Source organism: Carex rostrata, chromosome 3, assembly GCF_964058835.1.
Source record: "Carex rostrata chromosome 3, lpCarRost1.2, whole genome shotgun sequence".
In the NCBI taxonomy this organism is placed as follows: Eukaryota; Viridiplantae; Streptophyta; class Magnoliopsida; order Poales; family Cyperaceae; genus Carex; species Carex rostrata.
The window spans coordinates 13,598,864-13,622,817 of NC_135920.1; the positions used below are offsets into that span (position 1 = coordinate 13,598,864).

At 34.0% G+C, this 23,954-nt stretch overlaps 1 protein-coding gene and 1 long non-coding RNA gene across 2 annotated transcripts; one reads left to right on the top strand and one right to left on the bottom strand.

The window, feature by feature from the left end:
• Positions 1 to 17,120: 17,120 nt before the first annotated feature.
• On the bottom strand, positions 17,121 to 19,870 carry LOC144551624 (transcription factor GHD7-like). The gene is made up of 2 exons (XM_078299679.1): positions 19,289 to 19,870; positions 17,121 to 17,919 (listed from the first exon to the last, which is right to left on the bottom strand). Exons 1-2 carry the CDS (start codon positions 19,697 to 19,699, stop codon positions 17,614 to 17,616), a joined length of 717 nt encoding a protein of 238 aa, XP_078155805.1. The 5' UTR covers positions 19,700 to 19,870; the 3' UTR covers positions 17,121 to 17,613.
• Positions 17,926 to 19,050, top strand: LOC144551625 (uncharacterized). Its single transcript, XR_013510844.1, has 2 exons — positions 17,926 to 18,377; positions 18,417 to 19,050. It is a non-coding gene; the product is annotated as an uncharacterized LOC144551625 (long non-coding RNA).
• Positions 19,871 to 23,954: the final 4,084 nt, after the last annotated feature.

Here is a 23,954-nt window from a genome sequence, read left to right on the forward strand (position 1 = left end):
CTGGTGCTCTACATAGAACTAGCTTCGCACTCACGCTCGCGAGCCATTCTTCATCAGCAGCATACTCACCAGTGCCATTAAACCGAGGTGGATTAAGGCGCATGAAGGAGTCGTATAACCTCCTAAAATCTTCCGGACCTCCTCGGGGAGCCTCCGGTGCCACCTCACGTATTTCTGCTTGGCGACCTCTCTCGTAAGCCGCGATCAACCTCTCGTCTAAATCTCGATCCCGGTTCTGCGCACCTACAGGTCCAAGATCAACTCTCTGGACCTCAGGCCCTGCAGATCCGGCCTCGCTCGCATGAACGATCGGTTCGTTCAGTGGGTTCCTAGTTCTAGGTCGTCCCCTACCTCGGCGTCCTTCCATAGTTCTTAAATAAGAAGAAAATAGTCATTAGATTTGCATATACTTATCTCATAGAACGAACGAGTCGTTAGCCGTGCGACCCCAAGTATAACGTACCCCACTCACGTATCCTATCAGTCCGGTTAGGGTTTAAACCTTGAGCTCTGATACCACCGAAGAGAGCTGTCACACCCCGCGGCCACGGGTAGTAACAGTCCCCCGCCGTAAGCATACAACGCCGTGTATGCTTACAAGGCTAATCACAATTTAAACCAAATAACACGCAATTCAAAACGAGTTTCTAATATAAAATCAGAGTACACAGTCTGGACAGTAAATAGTACAATATAAGTATCTCCTCCGGATACCAACCACGAGGCCTACCCTAAATCTATACAACAAAAACACATCTAGGGTCGTATACTGGTAAGCTACTAAGGCCTACTACTCTCGTGCCTCTCCGGAATCCGTCGCACCAGTACCTGTAACATAACGGGGAAGGTGGGGGTGAGAATAAATTCTCAGTGCGAAATTTTGCCACATTTGAATTATTGGACTTGCAATCAAACTCTATATTCAAAGATGAAACCCAAACAATAACAATACAACAGTTATATAAGAAACATAAATAACAGAATGCCACTACTCGACAACAGTTAATCAACCTGAAACACAGTTTACGGAATTTCCAAGATGAATTTCAAACACAACATATATTTTGGCTTAACTCGATTCCTAACTCAGTTCAATTGGGCTTGTAGCAATTACAAATGTTCTCTCGAGCTGAACCGTTATCAAACCCACATCTGTAGGGTTACAGACGCCTACAGATGGCCAACCGCTGGACCCTTTATCAGACACCCATCTGCAATTGCTGTTTGGCTTAACCATTTCCTAAGGTCCGGTTACAAGTCACCAATACAGGTCAACTTGACACAATGCAACACACGGAAATCAAAGTTACCTATACAGGTCAACTTTGCTTAATCTCAACAAATATATTTATCAAAGCCACACATATAGGTCAGTCTCGCAAAATCATAACAGGTCAACGCATAAGTCAGCAGCGTCACCTTATCCAGCCACCTAAACAGGTCGGTCTGGCAAATTCTAACAGGTCAACGCATAAGTCAGCAGCGTCACCTTATCCAGCCACCTAAACAGGTCGGTCTGGCAAATTCTCACAGGTCAACGCATAAGTCAGCAGCGTCACCTTATCCAGCCACCTAAACAGGTCGGCCTGGCAAATTCATAAACACAGGTCAACGGATAGGTCACCGTTACCTTATCCAGCCACCTAAACAGGTCGGCCTGGCAGATTCATTCACAACAAGCACAATTCATAGAACTAAACAATTAATAACCGTACCAACATGCAAATCAACCTTAACTAAAACAATTCAATCATTCTCATTTATGCAAGAATCAATATGTAGTATGAATTCCAAAGTATGCAACAATTAATCATTCAACATGACAAACGAATAAACAGTTTAATTCCTGAAAATAAAGTATCAAACAAGTCCAAGAATCCCGCACCTGTTTGACGAGCGTACCGCTTAAGCTAAGGATCGGACGTCTCGTATGGTCTCGCAAGTTCTTGCTCGACCGAGCCTACACCTATATCATACGTATACTTGGTTTAATTCGGGTTCAGTGGTCTATACGTTTACTTAGGGCTTGTACAGTCCTAAATCAGTTCTCATGGTTTGGTATCGATTCTTTTCGGTTCCTTCTTTCTTACCAAAATCTCACCAAACGGTACACAATTCCTTCTAGGCCCTCTAGCCTTATACTATGTCACTTTGGTAACCATCAATCACCGCTTTACTACTTTGGTTCTCGGTTCATTTCAATTTACCGTTTGGTTAACCCTAATTTGGTCAAAATCTCAAATCAGTCGTTAAATGTTCTAGAAATTCACGATCAGGAGGCAACCCTACCGATTACAAGTCTAATTGGTCGGGTTAAGCAAATCAAATCACGATTAGGCCAACTTTCAATTTTGGCACGAAACCCTAGAAATCAGATTTCATAAATCGGAAGAAATTGGGAAAAAGGAATGACAAACAAACTAGTAAGAAGTGTAGAGGAACTAGTCCTCGAGCAATTCGAGCACAAATCTTGGGTTTAAAACGAGAATCCGAGAAATCGAGAAAATTCGAGGTTTCGAAAGTAAAAAGGAGAGAAAGAAATACCAAATAGAAGGGTTCTGAGAGATCCTCGGCTGCTTTCTCGGTTTCAAACTCGATTTCTCGCAACAATCGGGAGTCTGGAAGAACCGGAAACTCACTGGATCTTTTCCTTCTCTCTTAACCGAAAATAACTTAGAAATGGGGATAATGGTGAAGTGAGAGAGAGAGAAGGTTTAATTTGGGTTTTAGGGTTAAAATTACCCTGAATGCGGATTAGCCAATCCGCACTGCGGGTTACCTAATCCGCACTCGAGACTTAGTCGGTTGTCAGCCGAATCCAGGAAAAGTCCGAGCCTACTGCGGATGAACCTGATCCGCACTGCGGTTCAACCTCATCCGCACTCACTACTTAGCCGATTTCAGGAAAATTCAGTGCAATACAGAAATTCATGAGTGCGGCTAAACTAATCCGCACTGCGGATCCCTCACCCGCACTCACTACTTAGTCATATTTTTGTCAAAATTCCAGAAAAATCCTGAGCCACTGCGGATGAGGTTGATCCGCACTGCGGTCAATCTAATCCGCACTGAGCCCATAAGGTTCCGAAATCTCGAAATTTCGACGCGGTTTCAATTCACAATTAACTTACTTATTTAGGGAAACCTTAATTAAGGTTTAAACTTCTATTTTATTAACACAATTTATCGGTTCTTCCTTTTAAATCATTTCAATTTAATTGTAAAAATTTCGTAACGTAACAGTACCCGACTTTACCCTACCCGGGTACCTGTCTACCCTTACCCGTACCCATAACCTTATACCCGACCCACTTTAATTGAAATTGAAATTCAAAAACAAAATTTGATTTTTCCCCCACCCGGTTCAAAAAAAGAAGAAAAAAATAGAAAAAAAAAAAAAAAAAAAAAAAAAGAAAAAAAAAGAAAAAAAAAGAAAAAGAAAAAAGAAAAACAAAAAGAAAACAAAAAAAAACCCGGACTGGATCGAACCGCCCTGCCCCTCAAGGGTACAACGGGCAAGGTTATAGGACGGGCAGGGCACAGTTTTTGAAAAAAATACCCGAGATACCCGTCTAGCCGTGCCCGACCAATACCATTGCCCTTGCCCGGGTATACCCGGCCCGCCCGTGCCCTACCCGACTTTAATCCACTAGAATGCACATTAGTCACTCTCTCTCTCTCTCTCTCTCTCTCTATATATATATATATATATATATATATATGAGTAAGGCTACGGTGCTATGGGTTGCATAGAGGGCTACGGTGCTACGACTCAATATTCGAGTTTTCAAAATCCTAACGGTTGATCCGAACCATTTATCTTGTTCTCCATATTAATGTGTTTGGAGACCAAATTTTACATTTTTGGAAATTTTTTACTATTTTTTTAGATAGGTAGAAAATCGCTTGATCTAAAAAATTATGCACCATTAAGATATTTGATTTTCTACCTATCTAACAAAATAGGAAAAAATTTCAAAAAAAATGTAAAATTTGGTCTCCAAACAGATATTAATATGGAGAACAAGATGAACAGTTCGGATCGACCGTTAGCATTTTAAAAACTTGAATATTGAGCCGTAGCACCGTAGCCCTCTATGCAACCCATAGCACTGTAGCCTTACTATATATATCGATCTACCGTAGCTAGGGGTGGCAATGAATCAAACCGAATCGAACTTATCCTAGTTTGAGTTTGAATAAGATTCGAATCGAACTGGGTTTGATTTGTTTTGAATTGAACTAATTTCGAAATCAAATTAATTGTGAACTACACATTTTTCAAATCGAAGTCAATTGAATTATGAACTAGCATTTTTTTGGCAGCCATAGTTATACCGGTAGTTTATGCATTAGTTTTCTTCTCGCGGAACAAAATTCACACGGTTTCCTTTTACCATTCACAAATTTACACTAATGGATTATGGGCCAGTTCAAGATTTCTTACCTTTTACGCTGCTGTATTGATTAAAATCACGGCATGGACCTAGTCAAATGGAACTTATTCCATTGTTAATTTGTTACGTTGCTGAAATATTTTCCTATTATAAGTTACCATTATATTAACAATTTTGAGCTATGATATAAGTTTGGTTCCTGCATTATTAAAGATTAATGGTTGAATTCATTAGTTGTATTATTTGAGATTCGAACCTAAATAGTTTGTAAATCAATTTCGAACGAATTATACTCAGTTTGAGTTTGATTTGAATAAGATTCAAACCAAACTGGTTTGATTTGAATAAGATTCAAACCAAACTGGTTTGATTTGAATAAGATTCAAACCAAACTGGTTTGATTTGTTTCTGTTGGATTTAATAAAGGGTACGCCCATTATGGGAAACTAAAAACCCGACCCGTTATGAATAGGTGCCAACCCATTAAGAAAAGGTGCATCAGTTTTATATAAACTATGCATATCATTTTCTCTCAAACTCTAATCTGATAAAAAATCCGAAATTAGAGACTGTCAAGAAAGAGAGAAAAACACTCTGTTAAGGTGAAGGTCTTAGGTCGTGGAAAACGCAGGGCTTCCGGCTTGTGATTCCTTGCAGAACCAGTGATACTGCTACGCTTGCAAGATCCGCTTCCGCACGAAGATTAACGGAGTAATTTGTAAGTTATATCCGTTAATTAACAGTTTCAGAACGAACTAATTTCAAATCAAACTAAATTCAAATCAAACTTAAATCAAACTCAAATCAAATCACGAACTACAAATTTTTTTGCCACCCCTAACCGTAGCTCAGTAAGTCGGCATATATACAGCTATATATTCGAACATGTCCTTAATTAAGCCATCTCAAATTAAATGTATCCAAGTACCTTTTTTCAAACATGAATTATATAAATCCCGATCATATAGTACTATAGACCATTAGACCCCAGTCCAGACTACAAATTATTTGTGGCCCCTCTTGATCATGTGTCATTTTCTATTTACTTGGATTGGTTGAGAGTTGAAAATTCATCTTTCCATTAATTATTTTGTATAGAAAATAAAAATAATTTCGGCTTAAAAGTGAAGTTAAAAGTGATAGATCTTGACTCTCCACCAGAAACAAAACACAATTTATGTCATCCCGGCCACCCGGGCACATAACAAGCATGATCAACTTTTTGAATTAAATATGTAAGAGTTGTTTGACAACAAGATATTAAAAGTAAATAATTAAAAGCTTGAAAAGCGCTAAGAAATTGATGTTTAGTTTTCATAATTTATGAGTGAAAGCTAAGATTAAAGCTAAAGAAAAAGATAGAGGTGTCTTAAGGTCTGGGTAGATGATTAAGATTCGGATAAAATGAAACTAAAGGAGGTGATCTTAATCCGCGCTAAGGAATCAGTGTTCGGCAGAATTAAGCAGCTAAAAAAGCTAAATTAAGCAAATTAAGCCTTAAGAAAGCTTAATCTCTTGTTGCCAAATAACTCCGTAGAGATGATATTTTCGAGTAATGACTGTATAGAGAATGGATCAATATCGTTTGAGAAAATGTTAAATCAGAATCAAAATAGACATAGAATGACTATAAAACAAATTGAAAGAACAGACATGAGAGCATCTTTTTGGATTGTACGTGATCCGCACGCACTTCACGTTTTGAGCGCCGGAGAGTAAGAGAACATGGGCGGAGTTAGTAGTTTTCTAAAACCCGGGTGGGTCAAACCCGGTCCGGTCCGTCCGTGTCCGTCACTCGACCGGACCGTGCTCGTCTCCCAGGTATGCAAGAGTACACGAGTACGGATTTGAAATGGGCCGGTCACGAAATTTAGGGACCAAACCCGTGCATACCCGAACCGAGCTATACCTGTGCCCGCCCGGACCAGTTCGCATACCCGTGAACCTGATCGGATTTACCCGCGATACCCATGCCCTTTGTATCCTTACCCGTGCTCATACCTGCTGTACCCGTGCCCGTTGTACCAATACCCGTGACCTTTTTTTCTTAGATTTTTTTTTTTAAATTCAAATTTCATTCCCATTTCCCTCCAAAGTTGAATGTTGAACATAATTTCATTCCCTTTTCCCTCCAAATTTCATTCCCTTTTTTTATTAATAAGAAAATAAATATTAACCATGATAATTTAAAATTTTCACTCAAATTAAAATTTTACTAATTAAACTAATGAACGTTTAGAAAATATATTATCAATTTAAAATGTAAACTAAAAATTTCGAGATATAAATAAATTATGAAACTATATAATTAGAATGAGAATTTGAAAATAAAATAAAATGACTCATGTAAAGAAATAAATAAATAGATTTGTACCTAGCTGAATAAATATACAAATTTTCGCACGAATAATTTTTTTATATAAGTTACAAATTTTATTTATTTAGGAATTCAAAAGATGTGACTTGATAATTTTATGTGTGTGTGTGTGTATATATATATATATATATAGAGAGAGAGAGAGAGAGAGAGAGAGCGAGAGAGTAAGGCTATGCTACTTCGCGAATTAAACGGGTTGTTTTAATCCGTACTCATATTTCTAGTTTCGAAGTCCAAATAGCCGATCCAAACCGTTAGATGTTTAATCTATATTAAAATATGCTTGGAGACCAAATTATATATTTTTTGGACTTTTTTTTTCTATTTATTAAGATGGTTTGAAAATCGTTGTTTTTTTACTATTTATTAAGATGCAGAATTTTAATAAAAGCAACGGTTTTCAAACCATCTTAATAAATAGTAGAAAAATTCCAAAAAATGTAAAATTTGGTCTCCAAACACATTTTAATATAGATTAAACATCTAATGGTTTGGATCGGCTATTTGGACTTCGAAAATAGAGATATGAGCGCGAATTAAAACAACCCGTTTAATTCGTGAAGTAACGTAGCCTTACTCTCTCTCTCTCTCTCTCTCTCTCTCTCTCTCTCTTTATATATATATATATATATATATATATATATATATATATATATATATATATATACATACTATTTGATATTGAACTATTCAGATTTTAAAAGTCGAATGTGAATAAAATAATAACTTGGTAATAAAGAGCCGTGTAGAAAGGTAGAAATTTACACGATTTTTTATTTAAATAATAGTGTAGAAAACCTTGAGAGCTACATGGACGTTTAATAAAGAACTGTGTAGAAATGTTATTTTAGGATTTTTGTTATATAAAAGGCCTTCTCCTTCCAACGCCGTTTTGATCAATTAATACTCTCCCTCTCACAGTTAACAATTGGGTGGAGATTTAGGTTTATCAATTATTTTGGATTGCAAATATATCAAGATGAGCTACTGTTTTTGGAGCTCATATATGAAAATGAGCGGTCCAATATAATTGATAACCTACATCTCGAATTTCCATGTGAATTGCTTTATTTCTCCAATACTAAACTAAATACCTTCGCAAGAGAAGAAGAACAAGGAAGATTCTGACATGAGTTAAAAGTGCCAAGAGGGTTTACAGTGGGCAATATGAAGATACATGCATTTTATTAATAGCAATTGATATTTTCATATTACCCTCTGTAAACCCTACTGGCACTTTTCATTTTATTAATAGTAATTGATATTTTCATATTGTGCTTACTCTGTTTTGCTATATGAAAACATAGAAATACTGGCTAGCAAAAATGGAGGCTAGCCAAAAAATAATAATAATTGAAAAAAAAAGAATTCTACACGGCTGTTTATGTAAAAGTCTATGTAGAAAGAGTAATTCGACACGGTTGTTTATACAAAAGTCCATGTAGAAAGAGTAATTCTACACGGCACTTTATATAAAAGTCTGTGTAGCTCTCTCAAGACTTTCTACAAGGATTTATAACTAAATATCCGTGTAGAAAGATTATTGTAGGGGTTTGGTTATATAAAAGGCCTTCTTCCAGCGTCGTTTTGATCAATTAATCCTCTCTATCTCTCTCTCTCTCTCTTTGTATTGAATGTTGGTCTAATTTCTGCACACGTTAATTTGTATTTCTTCTCTCTATCTTGCTAAGGTTAGTCATATATATATTTCTCTTTTCTTTCTCTAATTTTCTGTTACTTATTATTGCTTATTTAGGTCAATTATTAATTAATGCATGCATGCTTGATTTGTTTAGATAATTTAAATAATTAGTGTATTGTGATCCAATAACCGTCCTATTGATGCTTTTAGGTCCATGCCCGTTTAAAATTAATCCAATAGAGATTAATTTTGGATAGTCCCCAGTTTGGGATTGCTCTTTGAATATTGTACCTCATTTAGGATGTGAACACATATTAATGAGATTTAATTAGTATTTAAACATTGATGTGAACACATATTTTTCAGAAAGCTAGTCCAAAACATTGATGCGATGAAGGAAAATAAGAAGAACTTGTGTATATTGTTGGACCCCGGCAAACTTAATGCTACGGCACTGAAATATTCTAGGGATTCATGTATCAAGTACATGTGTTTAGCGATAGATCGTGCTACTGCGGAGGAGAAGAAATATATTCTCATGCCATACCACCAGAGGTTACTTCTAACCTTAACTTATGTTATTGTTTATATTTTAATTAAAGAATTAGAAAAAAGAAAATAAATTATAGTGAAATATAAAAAAAAATGAAATCACACCATGAACTATAGCAAACACTTGTGTCACTATTATATGCTAAAAATATATATGTCACTATTATATGCTAAAGTACTATAATTCTCCACAGCGGACAATGGTATTTGATTGTCATTGTGCCAACCCAAAATCTGATTATTATCCTGGATTCTTCAAAGCCCAAAGGAAACATCCTAATTGAGCAGTGCAAATAGATCTTCCCTTTTGTAAAAAAGTAAGTAATAATAATTCACTTGGTTTGATTTTGTTTCAATTATAACAAATTGTAGAATTGCTAATTACAGTCACTCAATTTTGTAAGGGCTTTTACGAAATATATTAAAGAGGGAGGATTGCAAAGCAAGGGCGCCGGTGAGCACACTATAATTTTATAATTTTATATTTTGTTCAAAAAATTATTGTCATTCTAACATAGGTTGTTAAATGTAAATTTCAGTGCCTGCAACAGTTGGATGGTTGGGAATGCGCTTATTACACGATAATTTTCATGTTTGACTTTATCGAAAGAATACAATTCCAATTTTCAAACGCGGTATGTAATTCATATTAATTGTTCCTATATAATAACAATTGATATTTTCATATTGTGCTTGCTTATATATACTTTTCAGTTTATTAATAGCAATTGATATTTGCGGGTGTCTTGCATCTACCTTTTCTTGTTACTAACTAATACCAAATTATAATTCTAGTATGGACCAAACGACAAGGTTTACTCCAACGGGCAGATCTACAATGTTAGATGTATGTGGGCAAGGTGGTTTTAATTTGAATTTTGTAATGCTAAATATGGATTTGTATAATTTTGTATAATTTAGTGTACATGAATTATTTATACAGTTGTATAGTTTTGGAATTATGTGTTTAAATGGCTTCCTCTGTTTAATGTTTCTCTGTTTTGGAATTCTGATTTTAAATGGCTAGCAAAACTGGAGGCTAGCCAAGAAAACAAAATGATAAAAAAAAGACAATTCTACACGAACATTTAACTAAAGTCCGTGTAGAAAAGTATTTAAACATAAAAAATTAATATAAGAGAGTTACACGGATATTTAGCTAAAAGTTCGTGTAGAAATAGTAATCGTACATGGACTTTAGCTAAATGTCCGTGTATAAATAGTAATCGTACACGGATATATATTTAGCTAAGTATCCGTGTAGCTCGGTAAGAAATTGTACACGGCTGTTTATATAAGAAGTCCGTGTAGAAATAGTAATCGTACACGGATATTGATATAAAAGTCTGTGTATAAATAGTAATCGTACACGGCTGTTTATGTAATAATCCGTGTAGCTCGATAATACTGAGAGCGACACTGACAAGTGTTTGTACACAGCTGTTTATGTAATAATCCGTATAGCTCTTTTATAATAGCACACGGGTAAATATCTGTGTGTATTTATTCAAGGATTTCTACACCCTCACAGCGTACACAGTAGAAAATCCGTGTAGCTCCATTTTATGTCCGTGTGCAATCGCTTATTATGTAGTAGTGAACTTATTATTGTAATCTAATTTTTAGCTTTACGTATGTCTCTACTTATAAAAGAAATAAAAAAAAACTAGCCTTTGCACTATTTCCTACTTTATATATTACAACCACTAACCACTAACTCTTAGCTTAACTATTAACCACTAACCATTAACTTCTAGTTTATTAATTACGAAATTCTAAACTAGCCGTTATATATAACCGTTATATTTTAACAACCATACCCTCACTACTAACTAATAATGGTACTTATGTACTTGGATTTCTTTTATTTTCAATTGTACACTGCAAACAGATAATTTTATTTCATTGAGATCCAAAAATTCAAAAAATTTACTACATAACACTTTGTACATTGTTTGAAATGGTTTGCTTTCCTCTCAATTTTCTTCCTTCAGTTTTATTTCATCATTAACATGCATGTGATCTTGTACAGCGATATAATTAATCATTATCTAGAGGTTGGAATCAGAGACTGTCCGATAACTTTGGAATCGAATTTGATCTGATATTCAATGAGTATTAAAATTTGCACAAACAACAATATTAAAATTAGTACGGATTAAGTGTACACAAAACTAGTTGCTGATCGAACGGTACTGATACATCGAAGTCGAACTGTCCCATTCCCTACATGTCAAATACCATAATGCGCATGATCAATAGCAGAGTTTCAGTCAATTTTTGAAACTATATATTATACACTAATTGAGCATCCTACATAGAAAATAATAAAGGGGCATCAAATTATGGAGGTGTGGGATGAGTAAAACTAGAAATCTAGAATGTTCTTAAATTTATTAAGTTCTCTCATAAACTTAATTCTAGAATTTATCGGATTAATTTTAAATTATTGAATCCGATCTACTTACGAGTCATGTGTTTACGATAAAAAATAAATGTATTAAAATTAACTCATAAATCTTCTATTTTTTACTGTTTGACTTTAATACTAAATTAATTTGAATGCATATACATACTCGTGAAGTAGATTTATTATTTTGAAATGCATACGCATACTTGTGGAGTAGATTTGTTTTAACAGTTTGAATTTGTCATTTAAAATCATTCTAATAATTTTTTTAGTTAAGTTCACCAAAAAATTAGTGAACTTAAGAATATTATGATTTATCATTTTGAAATGCATAAGCATACCTGTGGAGAGTATGCGGAGTAGATTCGTTTTAATAGTTTGAATTTATCATTTAAAATTATTATAATAAATTTTTTAGTTAAGTTCACTAAAAAAATAGTGAACATAAGAATATTCTAATTCTACTTATGTGTGTTTAAAAATATTGATAAAATTAATTTGACTTCATACGACACACAAGTCGTATATTTTTTTAGTTGTACACTACTTAATCAACACAATATAATCCGAAATTTTTGTTATTACAATAATAAAAATAAATAAATCAAAACACCCTTGTTTTGAGAGAATTCCACCAATATTCAGGACGCACAAACAATTTGTGGCCTCATTTATTGGAGACGGCACAACCAGTCCGCAATCCCAGACTGAAGTCCGCAGATTGAATATGCTGTCCCAGTTTTCATTTTTCATTTTTCTCTTTTACTTGAAATTCATTTTTTCTTTTTCTCTTTTACTTGAAAACTGTGCCCGAACTTTGAGCTTTAAGCTTTGTTTGACGGTGGTTGAGATATCTCAAACTTTGAGCTTTGTTATTAAACAATAATATTTTTGTAAACGAAAAAAAAAAAAGTGGGTCGTAGATTGAATCTGCAGATTCCAGTCTGGAGCCGTGGATCAGCTATGCGGAGCTCATTAAATGGGTCCGCGGATTGGATCTGCGGTTTAGAAAATTTTCAAATTCTGACCAAATGAGAGTGTTTCTTTTATTATTATGGTAATAATAAAAATTTCGGCGATATAACATAAGAGATCGGGTGATAGTGTTAGATGCCGTAAATAAGGAAATAAATCTGCTACGATTCCAACAAGAAATGTAGGACCCTGCCTTTTCAAATCTAACCATCAATATTTTAGAATGGGGAGTGCTATACTAAGTGCATAAATTGTGATTTTGAGAGCTGAGATAATTTTTTACACTACAATACCTAATTTACCCTTAGTTTTTAAATTCTTAATAATCTCACATTTTTTTAATTCTATATATGTCTTCATTCATGAATACTTACAAGTATGCATGAAAAAACAATTAAATTCATTTATATACTAATAAGGAAGTTTGATTCACAATTTTTTTAATCCGCTGAAATAGTGAAATGATTACACAAAGATATTAACTTTAAATCTTTACACACTAAATTATTCTTTTTCTTTTTGGCAGTTTTCCAAAATTGTCACATCATTGTCAAACCTCCATTTGACACACAAAATAATGCAATCACAGCCGGTGGTAAGTGATATGAGTCCGGCTAGTATGACATTGGTGTCATATGACACCAATTACAAAATTGATTGGATAGACTTCAAATGACTAATCAAAACCGTTCAAATCGATTTACTTTATGAGTGATGCGTTTCAATACAATTTTTTTTATATTTTCTAGTTATTTTAATATCAAATCAAGCAGTTAAAAATGTTGAAAAATGAATGCATTAAAATTAACTTAAAAACTAACACATTTGACCGCTTTACTTGATACTAAATAAATTCGAAAAATTATAGATTTTGCATATAACACACAACTAATGAAATAGATGGGTTTGAACGGTTTAGATTCACCGTTTGAAGTCGATTCGATAGGTTTTCAAGTTGGTGTTATATAGACTGAAATGACACCGATGTCATACTAGCTAGACTCAGTAATAATCCATAATCCATAATTAATATTTGTTTTACAAATATTGATACAATCAATAATCGATCCATTATTAAGTAATTACTTGTCAAGGAATTGATTAATGATAAAAAAAATATATATGATTCATCCTAATTATATAATTGAACTACGCGGTTAGCCTTGAATGATACGACAGGACTTGTGATCCAGAATAGTAGAATCATGGCATCAGGAAACCTAAACATCATGAAGAAAAAATTGTTTCTAGGTGGACCTTGGAAACATTACTCTCGTATAGTATATATGGAGTCATTCATGGATAGCTTCATCTATCCTGACGGTTGGCTACTTGATTAATTGGAACAATTCTAAATAAGTACCATATACTATGCACAATATGACAACAGAGGTCTGAGTTCATGGACACGTGCCCTGATCCGATAACTTGGAATTCATATCATCAAAGATAACCAAATATTTATATTTAGATTTGAATTGTCTGATCATACTCCGCATAAATATTAAAGGAACCTCATGCTTCCCATCGATGGTTATTCATATTATAATTGATTATTTATGTTTGCTTATCTTAAAAATTTCAGCAATCTAAGTATATAGTTTTTTTGAAGTTTCAGTGTTATTGTCGGTAGCATACTTTAAAAAAAATATTTACAGTTAAAGGACTTAAAACTTTGGCCTATATATTTTCTTCCTTGTGCACTTGTGCAAGCTCATGTATAAGCAACATGTGTAATCTTTAATTTATTGTTGTTATACAATACCTTCAGAGCTATCTGCCAAAAATAAAATAAAAAATTAAGGATGTAAATATTTTTGTGTATTAACAAAATTGTGAATCAAACTTCTTTATTAGTATATAAATGAATTTAATGGTTTCCTTTCATGTACACTTACAAGTATTAATAAATCAAGATATATATAGAATTAAAAAGATGTGAAATTATTAAGAATTTAAAAACTAAGGATAAATTAGACATTATAGTGCAAAAAATTCTCCCAACTCTCAAAATCACAATTTGTGCACTTAATATAGCACTACCCTTTTAGAATGCACGAATTCCAAAAACAGTTAGTTTTTAAGCACGAATCTTGAAATAAATAAGTGGTTGGTTTTGAAAAAGCAGATTCCTGCAATTCTTTATAATCGTAGCAGATTTATTTCCCGTAAATAGAGAAAACGGTTTCTTTTCCTTGTGGGGCCAGAAGTTGGCAACTTTTTCTTGACACACCCTCTGAATCTGATACACTGATACTCTACTAAAATAAACAGCATCCAAAACATTCGTTACGAATCTCGAAATTGTTTACTACTTAAAAATAAAAAAATCTGTTTCATCTGGATCGTGCGGCTGTTCATTCTATTACTCGATCGGGAGAATTCTATAGACATGCTCCCTGAGTTAATTATGGTGACAGCATTATATAAGCCTATATATATATATATTATATATTATATATATACTAAAACGAGAAAGATGTGTTTCCCTTTTTCTATTTGTTGACTGTGGTGCCCGTGTGGGGGAGGGGAGAGCTTTATATAAATGAAGAATATTATATATATGCTAATTAAGGGATGGTGCATGCATGGGCCATGGCAACTTTATATATGCTACCAAATATGCTGCTTTCCTTACCTGGCCTCCCTTGACCACACAGGAGTTTGAACTTTGAAAGCAGCAAATTCAATGCTCTACATTTTTTCTTTTTTCTTTTTATTACAGCAAATTAATGTCCTCTAATTAGAGCAAATGTTTCTTCTTGGAAAGTACTTTATTATGCACAATGGAATTAATTTGCTGTAATCAACAGGAGTTGGAAAGCAGCAAACTAAATGCCCTACATTTTTTTTTATTACAGCAAATTAATGTCCATTAGTTGCTCTATTTTTTCAAGAAGCATTTGTTGTTCTTCTTGGAAAAGTAATACTTTAGAGTGAACACTAACTACAAAATTAATTGGATAAACTTCAAATAACTAATTCAAACCGTTCAAACCGATTTACTTTATGAGTGATGTATTTACATGCAAAATTTTTATATTTTCTAGTTATTTAGTATCAAATCAAGCGGTTAAAAATGTTGAAAAATGATTGCATTAAAATTAACTTAAAAACTCACACATTTATAAATTTTGCATGTAACGCACAACTAATGTAATAGATGGTTTGAACGGTTTGAATTCACCGTTTGAAGTCGATTTGATAGATTCGGAGTTGGTGTTATATAAGCTAAGATGACACTGATATCATACTAGCTAGACTCAATATATACTTTATTCTATTATAACTAATGCATGTCATCTAATTTTGCACTTCTCTCTCTTTACAAAAGGATTTCTTCTGAAACCGAATTTTAATTAATTGTAAATTCATTTTGTTAAGCTTGACGAAATTAACTTTGATATATTTATAAGGAATATATAGTTTCTTTATGGTAAATTGGTAATACATTATTATTATTTTTTTTTATCATATTAGCTCAAAAATTGTCGCCTTCACTCTTTAATTTATAGGTGTAACACCTTGAGAGAAAATAAAATAAAGGTATCTGTAAACGATGTACGTCACCTCTTGCATCTAATTCTATCCATTCAGATCACTGTTCATGCTTCCCTCACACATGGACCAGATCTCGGGTAAATTTAATGGAGCTAATTAAGAGGATATATATATAGATATTACAATGTATGAAAAAGGATAAGTCAAATGTTAGGGTTCAATTTACCAAAACAGAAAAATTAAAAGTGATATAGAGAAATTGAATATGACTGACAAGGATCGATGATCAGGTATATATCCGAGTTAATGGTAGCTACCTCTCTGTCTGACAAGGATGGTCAGGGGACCACGCATAATATTACTTGATCTGTGCATGCCTCCAGTTCATGTCAGATAATATACGTATATTTGTTACCTGATCTGTGTACTGTTGCCTATGGGCATAGAATAAAAAATGTGTTAAACTAGAAAAACAAATCAATTTTGACTTAATTAATTTGGATAATGTAATTACAATGCTTCATAACTTGTTGTTTCTTTTTATTTCACAATTAATTTACTTGGGTAAAGATTTTAAACAGAGTAGTTTTGGCTTCATGCATCACACAGATACTATAGAATCAAAACAACACTGCATATGGTTTGTGTGCTGCATGAAGCCAAAACAGCTCACCCATTTACTGGATGATTTCTCTTAGAATCTAATTAGTGCTCAACACAAAATTAAATGGTGCAAGATTAAAACTCTACGCCTGGGTAATAAGCTACTCATAATGATGGGCATTGCGAAGATATATAGATTAATATGAAGTGCCATTTATAAATGAGAGAGAGCTTAATTATTAATTACTAACGATGAATTTAATTAACGATGTTAATTACAACTGGATTAAAGTTCGCCAAAATTGAGAAACTAAAATTTGATCCATGTGCTCCATCATAGTCATAGATAGGTTATTGATAGAATTTAGTGTGATTTGCAAACCAATTAATTAGTCACTTATCGATCGAGTAGCTTGAAAAATTCAACCAAAAAAAAAGCTTGAAAAATTCAATGGTGTCCACATTTTTTATTTCATGATCTATGACACAAAAAAATATTAAAATTAAAAGGAAATTTGATACACAAATTAATAAAATTAAGTAAAAAAACATACTTATAGTCTTAATCATAGTTTTGATTTCATTTGTTACCTCTATCAATAAGTTAGTTATCCCTTAATTCCAAAGATATATGTACGACAACTAATTAATAGCAATTGAAAGTGCTACAAATTAAGATCATATATCTTGGTCGCTCAAGTACTTTGAAGACATTTGATTTTGCAGATTTAGACTTGCGAAAGCATAGAACTCTTACTAGGGAATCAAATCGAAACCTAGCAAGAAAATTAAACCTATAAACTTGGTCTAAAAAAAATGTAAAAATCCAAGCATTCATATACCCTTTTTCCAAAAGGGCATGCTATGGAGCTAATCTAACGCAAACTATGTCAATTAGTCCTTTGATCACGAATCTTCTCTCATAGCTAGCTAGATTCGAAACCGTTACGCAGTCCTTTGTAGAGAGAATGCTTGCCTTGTCAACTGGCTATAAGCATGCAATACCAGCCTTGATCGAGCATGCATATGCATATATTCACAAAGCCAAAACAAATCTTCCTCTGGCACATAAATGAGACAATAAAAATAACTACACCATATGATAGCTATAGCTACGATCGAATACATGAAAACAATGTTTTCATATGAGGGTTGTCTATGAACGGAACCAACCAAGGTCGAGTCGGTTTGGGTCATAAGGAGACGGTTCGGGCATAGTTTGGCTAGTCTCTGGCACTTTGGCAAAACGACCTTTTATTCTAGGCCTCATTTCTGCATATGCCTTTCTAGAGGCGTACCGTATTTGCTTCTCGTAGCGTCTCTTCTTCCTCTTCTCTTTGTATCTCATCACTTTTGCCTCCCTTTCCATTGTTGGATCACCTGGGCATGGAGTTGTTGCCTCACCTGCCTCCTTAGAGTTTGCAATTGATGCATCAGCGAAAATGCTACTGGAGAATGGCATCTACATAAATAAGAAGAAACTAACATCAGTATCAGAAACAAGAACTAATTTAATTATGGCATCATTTATAATAATTAATTAACATGCATGTTCAAGTGTTGAGTGCTATTGTTATTACATTTTAATTACACTAGCCCCTTGTACGTACTTTAATATACTGTGAAATTATATACTCTTCAAACTTCAAAGTTTAAAGATATAAGCATCATTTAATTATGATTTCTTCTACATAATTCAATTCTTTTCTATTCCCCTATTAAAAATGTAGGTACATCTAGTTGTGTACGTTCATGTATGAGGATCGATCTCTACTGGAATAAATAATGTACATGTTGAAAATTTAGAAACACTCTAGCAGAATGTGAACTGTGAAATATATTTTGCGCAGAGGATGTCTTATTAGCTTGGCAATTCTTCTATACCAATGGTACTAATTATTATCTTCAATAATTAAGAAGGTAATACTTTTTTTTTTTGAAGGTCAATAATTAAATAAGGTAATACTTTCAACTACTAGTAACAAAACTTATGAAGATGTTTTATTGGATAGGATTTATTTTTGTGGAAATGAGGTCATTTTATCATTTCAAAAACCTTAATCATTACGTACAGTATGTATTTGATCACATCTAAAAAAAGAGAATTGGTATTTCATGAATATATGTCAAATGTAAAGACACAATTAATACGTGGTTAATTTACAATCACAAGTTCACTGCATAATTGTCTTTATCAAATTTACTGAATTCTTGGTAGTCACTATACCAAGCCTTTCAAAAGAAAAAAAGAAAAAAAGAAAAAAAAAAGAAGATAACAATTTACTAAAGAAGACCTTAGTCACGAAATAAAAAGGGAACTTCGGAGAAATAATATATTATATATCGTAACTTAGAAAATTAAACCAAAATTAGATATATATATATCACGGATTTTTCTATTTTTAAAATTCATAAAAATCAATGTAGGACATATATACTTGTCCAATTTATTACTCCTCAAATTAAATGGCAATGAAAATAAGATAAATATATATAGCAAGCGATCGTAATTAGTGGCTAATCAGAGTGCCCAAAGGTCAGATTTGGGAACCTAAAATGTCCAAATTACCCTTACATCCTTGACAGTACATAGTGAGAGAAAAAAAGAGGTCCACAAAAAATAAGAAAAAACTAAAGCTAGTACGAAAACATCAGAAAAGTCAATTTTTGTCCCCCTTTAGCTTAAAACTAAAGCCAATGCAACTTGCATCACTAGCTTGTAGATCAGTTTAACTGAGATAGAATAGTCAGATAGGGATGGGCGGAGGAAGAGAGAGAGAGAGAGAGAGAGAGAGATATCAAAAGAGATCAAAAGACTCCGAACCACTCACGATAGGGGCAGTCGATGCGGCAGATTGCGTAAACCCAGCAACATTGATAGATCCGGATGGTACTGATTCGGCTGGGCTGGCGCTATTTCTACTGAGTGATACATCAAAGGTTAATCCATGTCCCGGGTTGATTGGCATACGCAGTTCATCAAGGTACCTCGATACTGGCATGACATGTGACGGGTCCTCATTGGCCGTCGTCACCTGTTGGGTCTGTGATGGAGGGGGCTCTTGGAATAACCATGCAACCGAATCTTCGTTGCCGAAGAATTGAAATTCATGCAACCCTGATTGCTCATCAGTTGTCTCGGGAAATATTGGAATTGCACGGTTTAGATCGGTGCGATGTAGGCATACGTTGTAGCCAGCGGCGTGGCAAACATCGCATGGTGGCTCAATGGATGCTGACATTAGAGAGATTAAAGTCCGGGAGAAATTAAGGGGTGGTATTAGTTAGGGTTTTTGTGTGGAGGAGAGAGAAAGAGACGAGGAAGCGTGTTGTGGTGGAGCTTTTTAGCTAGGGTTGTGTGATGGAAGAGGGGGGGTTAAAATGAGTGTGTGGTGTGAGAGAGAAAGAGGAGCGAGAGAGCCAATGCGAGGTGAGGAAGAGATATGAGCGATGGATGCTTTTCTTACGTGGAAGATTCCTCTCCATGTACCACACATTTAATTTCAAATAGAAATTTAAATTATTTGGCTGCATTTCATTGGTGAACCGGTACACAGTACGCTGCACGCACCACTTGTATTCTCTCTAGCTACCTGGCCGACCTCGGCGCAGTTACTGTTATTCCATTCTGTGGTACCCCTGTATCAAACTGTAATTACCAATCATCGATCGACCTTTAAATATACGCATAACTACTAGCAAGCGTAGTATGCATTAAGTCATTTTTTTTTCTCATGAGAAGATGTATGGTTTTGTATACAATTAATATAATATGTTAGTCTTATCATGTATATAAGACCATATATACACATACTTTACAAATTCATCTAACAAAGGTTGACAACTCCATTTTGCCTCTCTTGGAGATTTTATATATTAATTCTCCTACCTATTTTTGTCTCTATAGTGCATCAGTTATATACTTTCAAAATTATATACTTCACGATATAAATGAAAATTATACTGCGTGATATGAAAAGTATCAGATTTTGGTCTCTCAATTTAAAAAAAAAGTTGGTCAGTTAATTTTTATTTTACATCAGATTAGTCCTTCAAGTTTTACAAAAGAGTTTAGTTAGGGGTGCAAAAGAATCAGTTACATATACAGATTAGATATTAAATGAATACGGATTGAATATTTGTAAATATATACATAAATATTCATAATATATATTAAGCTATATATATATATAAGGTCTGATCTGGTACAACTCAAAGTCTAAGAAATAATTATTAACTTAGAATTAGTTTTTGGACTAGTGATGACAAAGACAATATCCTCTGTGTTAAAAGTTGTAAATTTGAAACTCCTATGGAAATCTTTTGTGCATATTAAATAGTTGGACGGCTTGAACTCTAATCTTTACTAAAATTTTTTTATTAACTTTTATATTTAATTTCTTGAATAAATTAATTTCAAAACTAATTTAGTATGAAAAAAGTGAGGTAGCATAACTAACTAGTTAGGAAGAAAGTTCTAAAATTGTTGATTACTCAAAAGTTAAGAGTCTGATTCTCTCTCACGACTTTGTAGTCTTTGCGAATGTTTTGAAAAACAAAAACTAATTTAGTATAAATGAAAGTTAAAGGACTCTCCGCCGAACAAAGACATGTCGAACTAATTTTTAAAAGACAAAAATAAGACTGCTCATATATATTCAAGCAGGAGAATTAATTTGATCTAAATTTATATAAGAATTTTTTAGTGCGTTTGTGTGTATGATATATACTTTTACATTTTTAATTTATTCGAGGATAAATTAGACTTTCTAAGAAATGAAGTAGTTGACGAGTCCAGACCATGCACAGTGGATCAAAAGCTGGTCACACACCTGGTGGCCTGGTCGGGTATACATAATGGCAAACACAGAACATTAAACTGTACAGTCTTTAAATAATAGGGGAATTTCATATATGCCCCTCAAAAACCTTGAAATTACATATTTCTCCTCTAAGTTCTATAATATCATATTTATCCTTCTAAATTTTAAAAAAACTCACAAACTTACCCATCATCTATTGCAGTTTCTATTAAAACTCATTATGAATTTATAAAGTATATTAATTTTACCATTTATTAAAAAAAATAAAAAATATGTAGCATGTTTAAAAGAAATGTCCAGTCTTCTAATTATCCGGTTGTGAAGGCAAATAACTCATTTTCTTGTGATATGCACACAAGCTTATATATGTCGTCTAAATATCACTATGTATGTGCTACAAGTAGAGAAATGAATCGTTTTTGGTTTGGGTAGTATTCAACCAAACCGGAAATTTTCTTGTGATATGACTCATTTGAAATTTTTTTCCGGTAATTGGTGCTAAAACCGGAAAAATAATTTCCGGTTTGGATAGTATTCAAAATACATCACCGGTTTGATTATTTTTTAAAATTTTATTTATTTTTTGAATATGAATAAAAAAATCGGAACTCTGTACATGCACCAAAAACAAATATTTACTAATTAGGTATGGAAAAGTAATATGGGTGTGTTAAAAGCTAGTTTTTGGTTTGCACTTGAACCGCACATATTTTAAAGTTGTTCTTGCAAATTTCTAAATCCGACTACGAACGAATTTGGGCATCGGACCTATTTAATTGTATCTGTATCCTCCCAGGTATCTGACTCAACACAATTGAAATGGACAGTCCAGATTTAATTTCTGCAGGTGGCTGCTCGGAATGCCGTTAGGGGGGCAATATTATTTGTGCTTTGAGACGTACTCGTGCCAAGTTAACAGTGGCGGAACTAGAATATTGAGATGACGGAGGCTAGGAAATAAATAGTAGTGTAATTTTATTTTATAGAGGGGGCTAAAAGTATTAATACATATAAAAATTATAAAATTCAATGGACAAAATTACAAATTTTTAATGGATGGGGTTAGCTAAGTCTCCTTTTGAAACCATTACCTTCCGCCCCTGCAAGTTAACGTTTCCAATTTCAAACTGTTTGATTCAATTGTACTTAGTTAGGTAATCTGAGGGGATGTGAATTTTTTTTTTTGGATTGAAAACCATAAGCAGTTGCATTAATAGAAAAAGTTACAAAGTAACTGTTACATAAGATTAGTCAACCAGTGTCTGTGAAAAACATACAGCTAAATAAAACAAAAAACGCTCAGGAGTATGTGCATCATGTGGACGCAAATTGGTCATCCTTGCTTGATCAGAGTGATAGGAGCCTAGCGATGGTTTCCTCTGTACGCATATCACAGCCGAGAAGGCATTGAATCCAAACCAGACCAGAAACTGAATCGATCGGACCAGAACAGTCACCCATTAGCTGAGAAGGCACTGAATCAAACCAGACTGTAAACTAAATCAACCAGTCCATAACAGTCACATCAAAACAGAAAAAGAAGAAGAAGAAGAGACAGAAAACAGTACAAAACAACACATAACATCATCATCACAAAAACATGTGAATTCTATTTAATTGGAGGACATATGGCTATCATTAATCTAAATGAAGTTTAAATAAGAGGCCATGTTGGTGGGTACAAATATATTGGAAAAACTAGTTCCAAAAGGTGAGGTTTTGTGGATCAGAAATTCTGGTTCCTAGACCGAGACAATGCCTGGTGGCTTCACCACTATCCCAACCAACACCTCAATCATCAGATCAGAATGTGCTCAGTTCAGTTCTTCACACGACTGAATTTTCTACGATTCTCTGAAAAGGAATAGGAGACGGTCCGATGATCATCGGATTGAATTTGTTCGATTTATATCAAAATTCGTACAGATCAAGTAAAAAAAGTAATTTTATTTCCACTATTTTTTAGTAATGAAAAATAGTAATTTTCAGATAATATAAAAATAGTACAATATTCCTAAAAAATGAAAAAAAAAATCTTCAAACATATTTTAATATGTAGATCATGATGAAAGTTCTGAATCAATTGTTTGAACTAATTTAAAATAAAGATATAAATATGAAATAAAACAATCTTTTTATTTCTCTCCGTAGCTCAGCACGTGGATTAGTGGTTTGCTAACGGGTTACCCGTTAGGGGTAATGGGTAGGACGGGTAAAGGGGTAGGTCGGGTACGGGTAAAACCCGTAACGGGTAGACGGGTAATTTTTCCAAAACCTCTATCCGGTCCGTTTATTACCCGTACCCGTTGCGGGTTGACGGGTCCGGGTACCGCGGGTACGGGTCCGGGTATCCGGGTACGGGTCCGGTCCGCCCGTTTTTTTTTTTTTTTTTTCCTGTTTTTTTTCTTTGTTTTTTTTTGTTTTTTTTTCAAAAAATTCAAATTTTTTTGAACTGAAACGGGTCGGGTACGGGTAACGGGTACGGGTATGCGGGTAGATGGGTACGGGTAGGCGGGTACGGGTTGGCGGGTAGACGGGTACGGGTACAACGGGTTTTTTAAAAAAATATGTTGTCCGGTCCGTTTATTACCCGTACCCGTCTACCCATCTACCCGTTTGTACCCGGGCAACGGGTACGGGTACCACGGGTAACGGGTACGGGCCGGGCAAAACG

What these genes read in the sequence shown, in the direction of transcription:
- LOC144551624 (XM_078299679.1), bottom strand. Translation starts at nt 19,699, where the DNA reads ATGTCAGCATCCATTGAGCCACCATGCGATGTTTGCCACGCCGCTGGC. An exon ending in CCGCATCGACTGCCCCTATC is followed by an intron (nt 17,920 to 19,288) that starts GTGAGTGGTTCG and finishes TTATTTATGTAG; the next exon opens with ATGCCATTCTCCAGTAGCAT.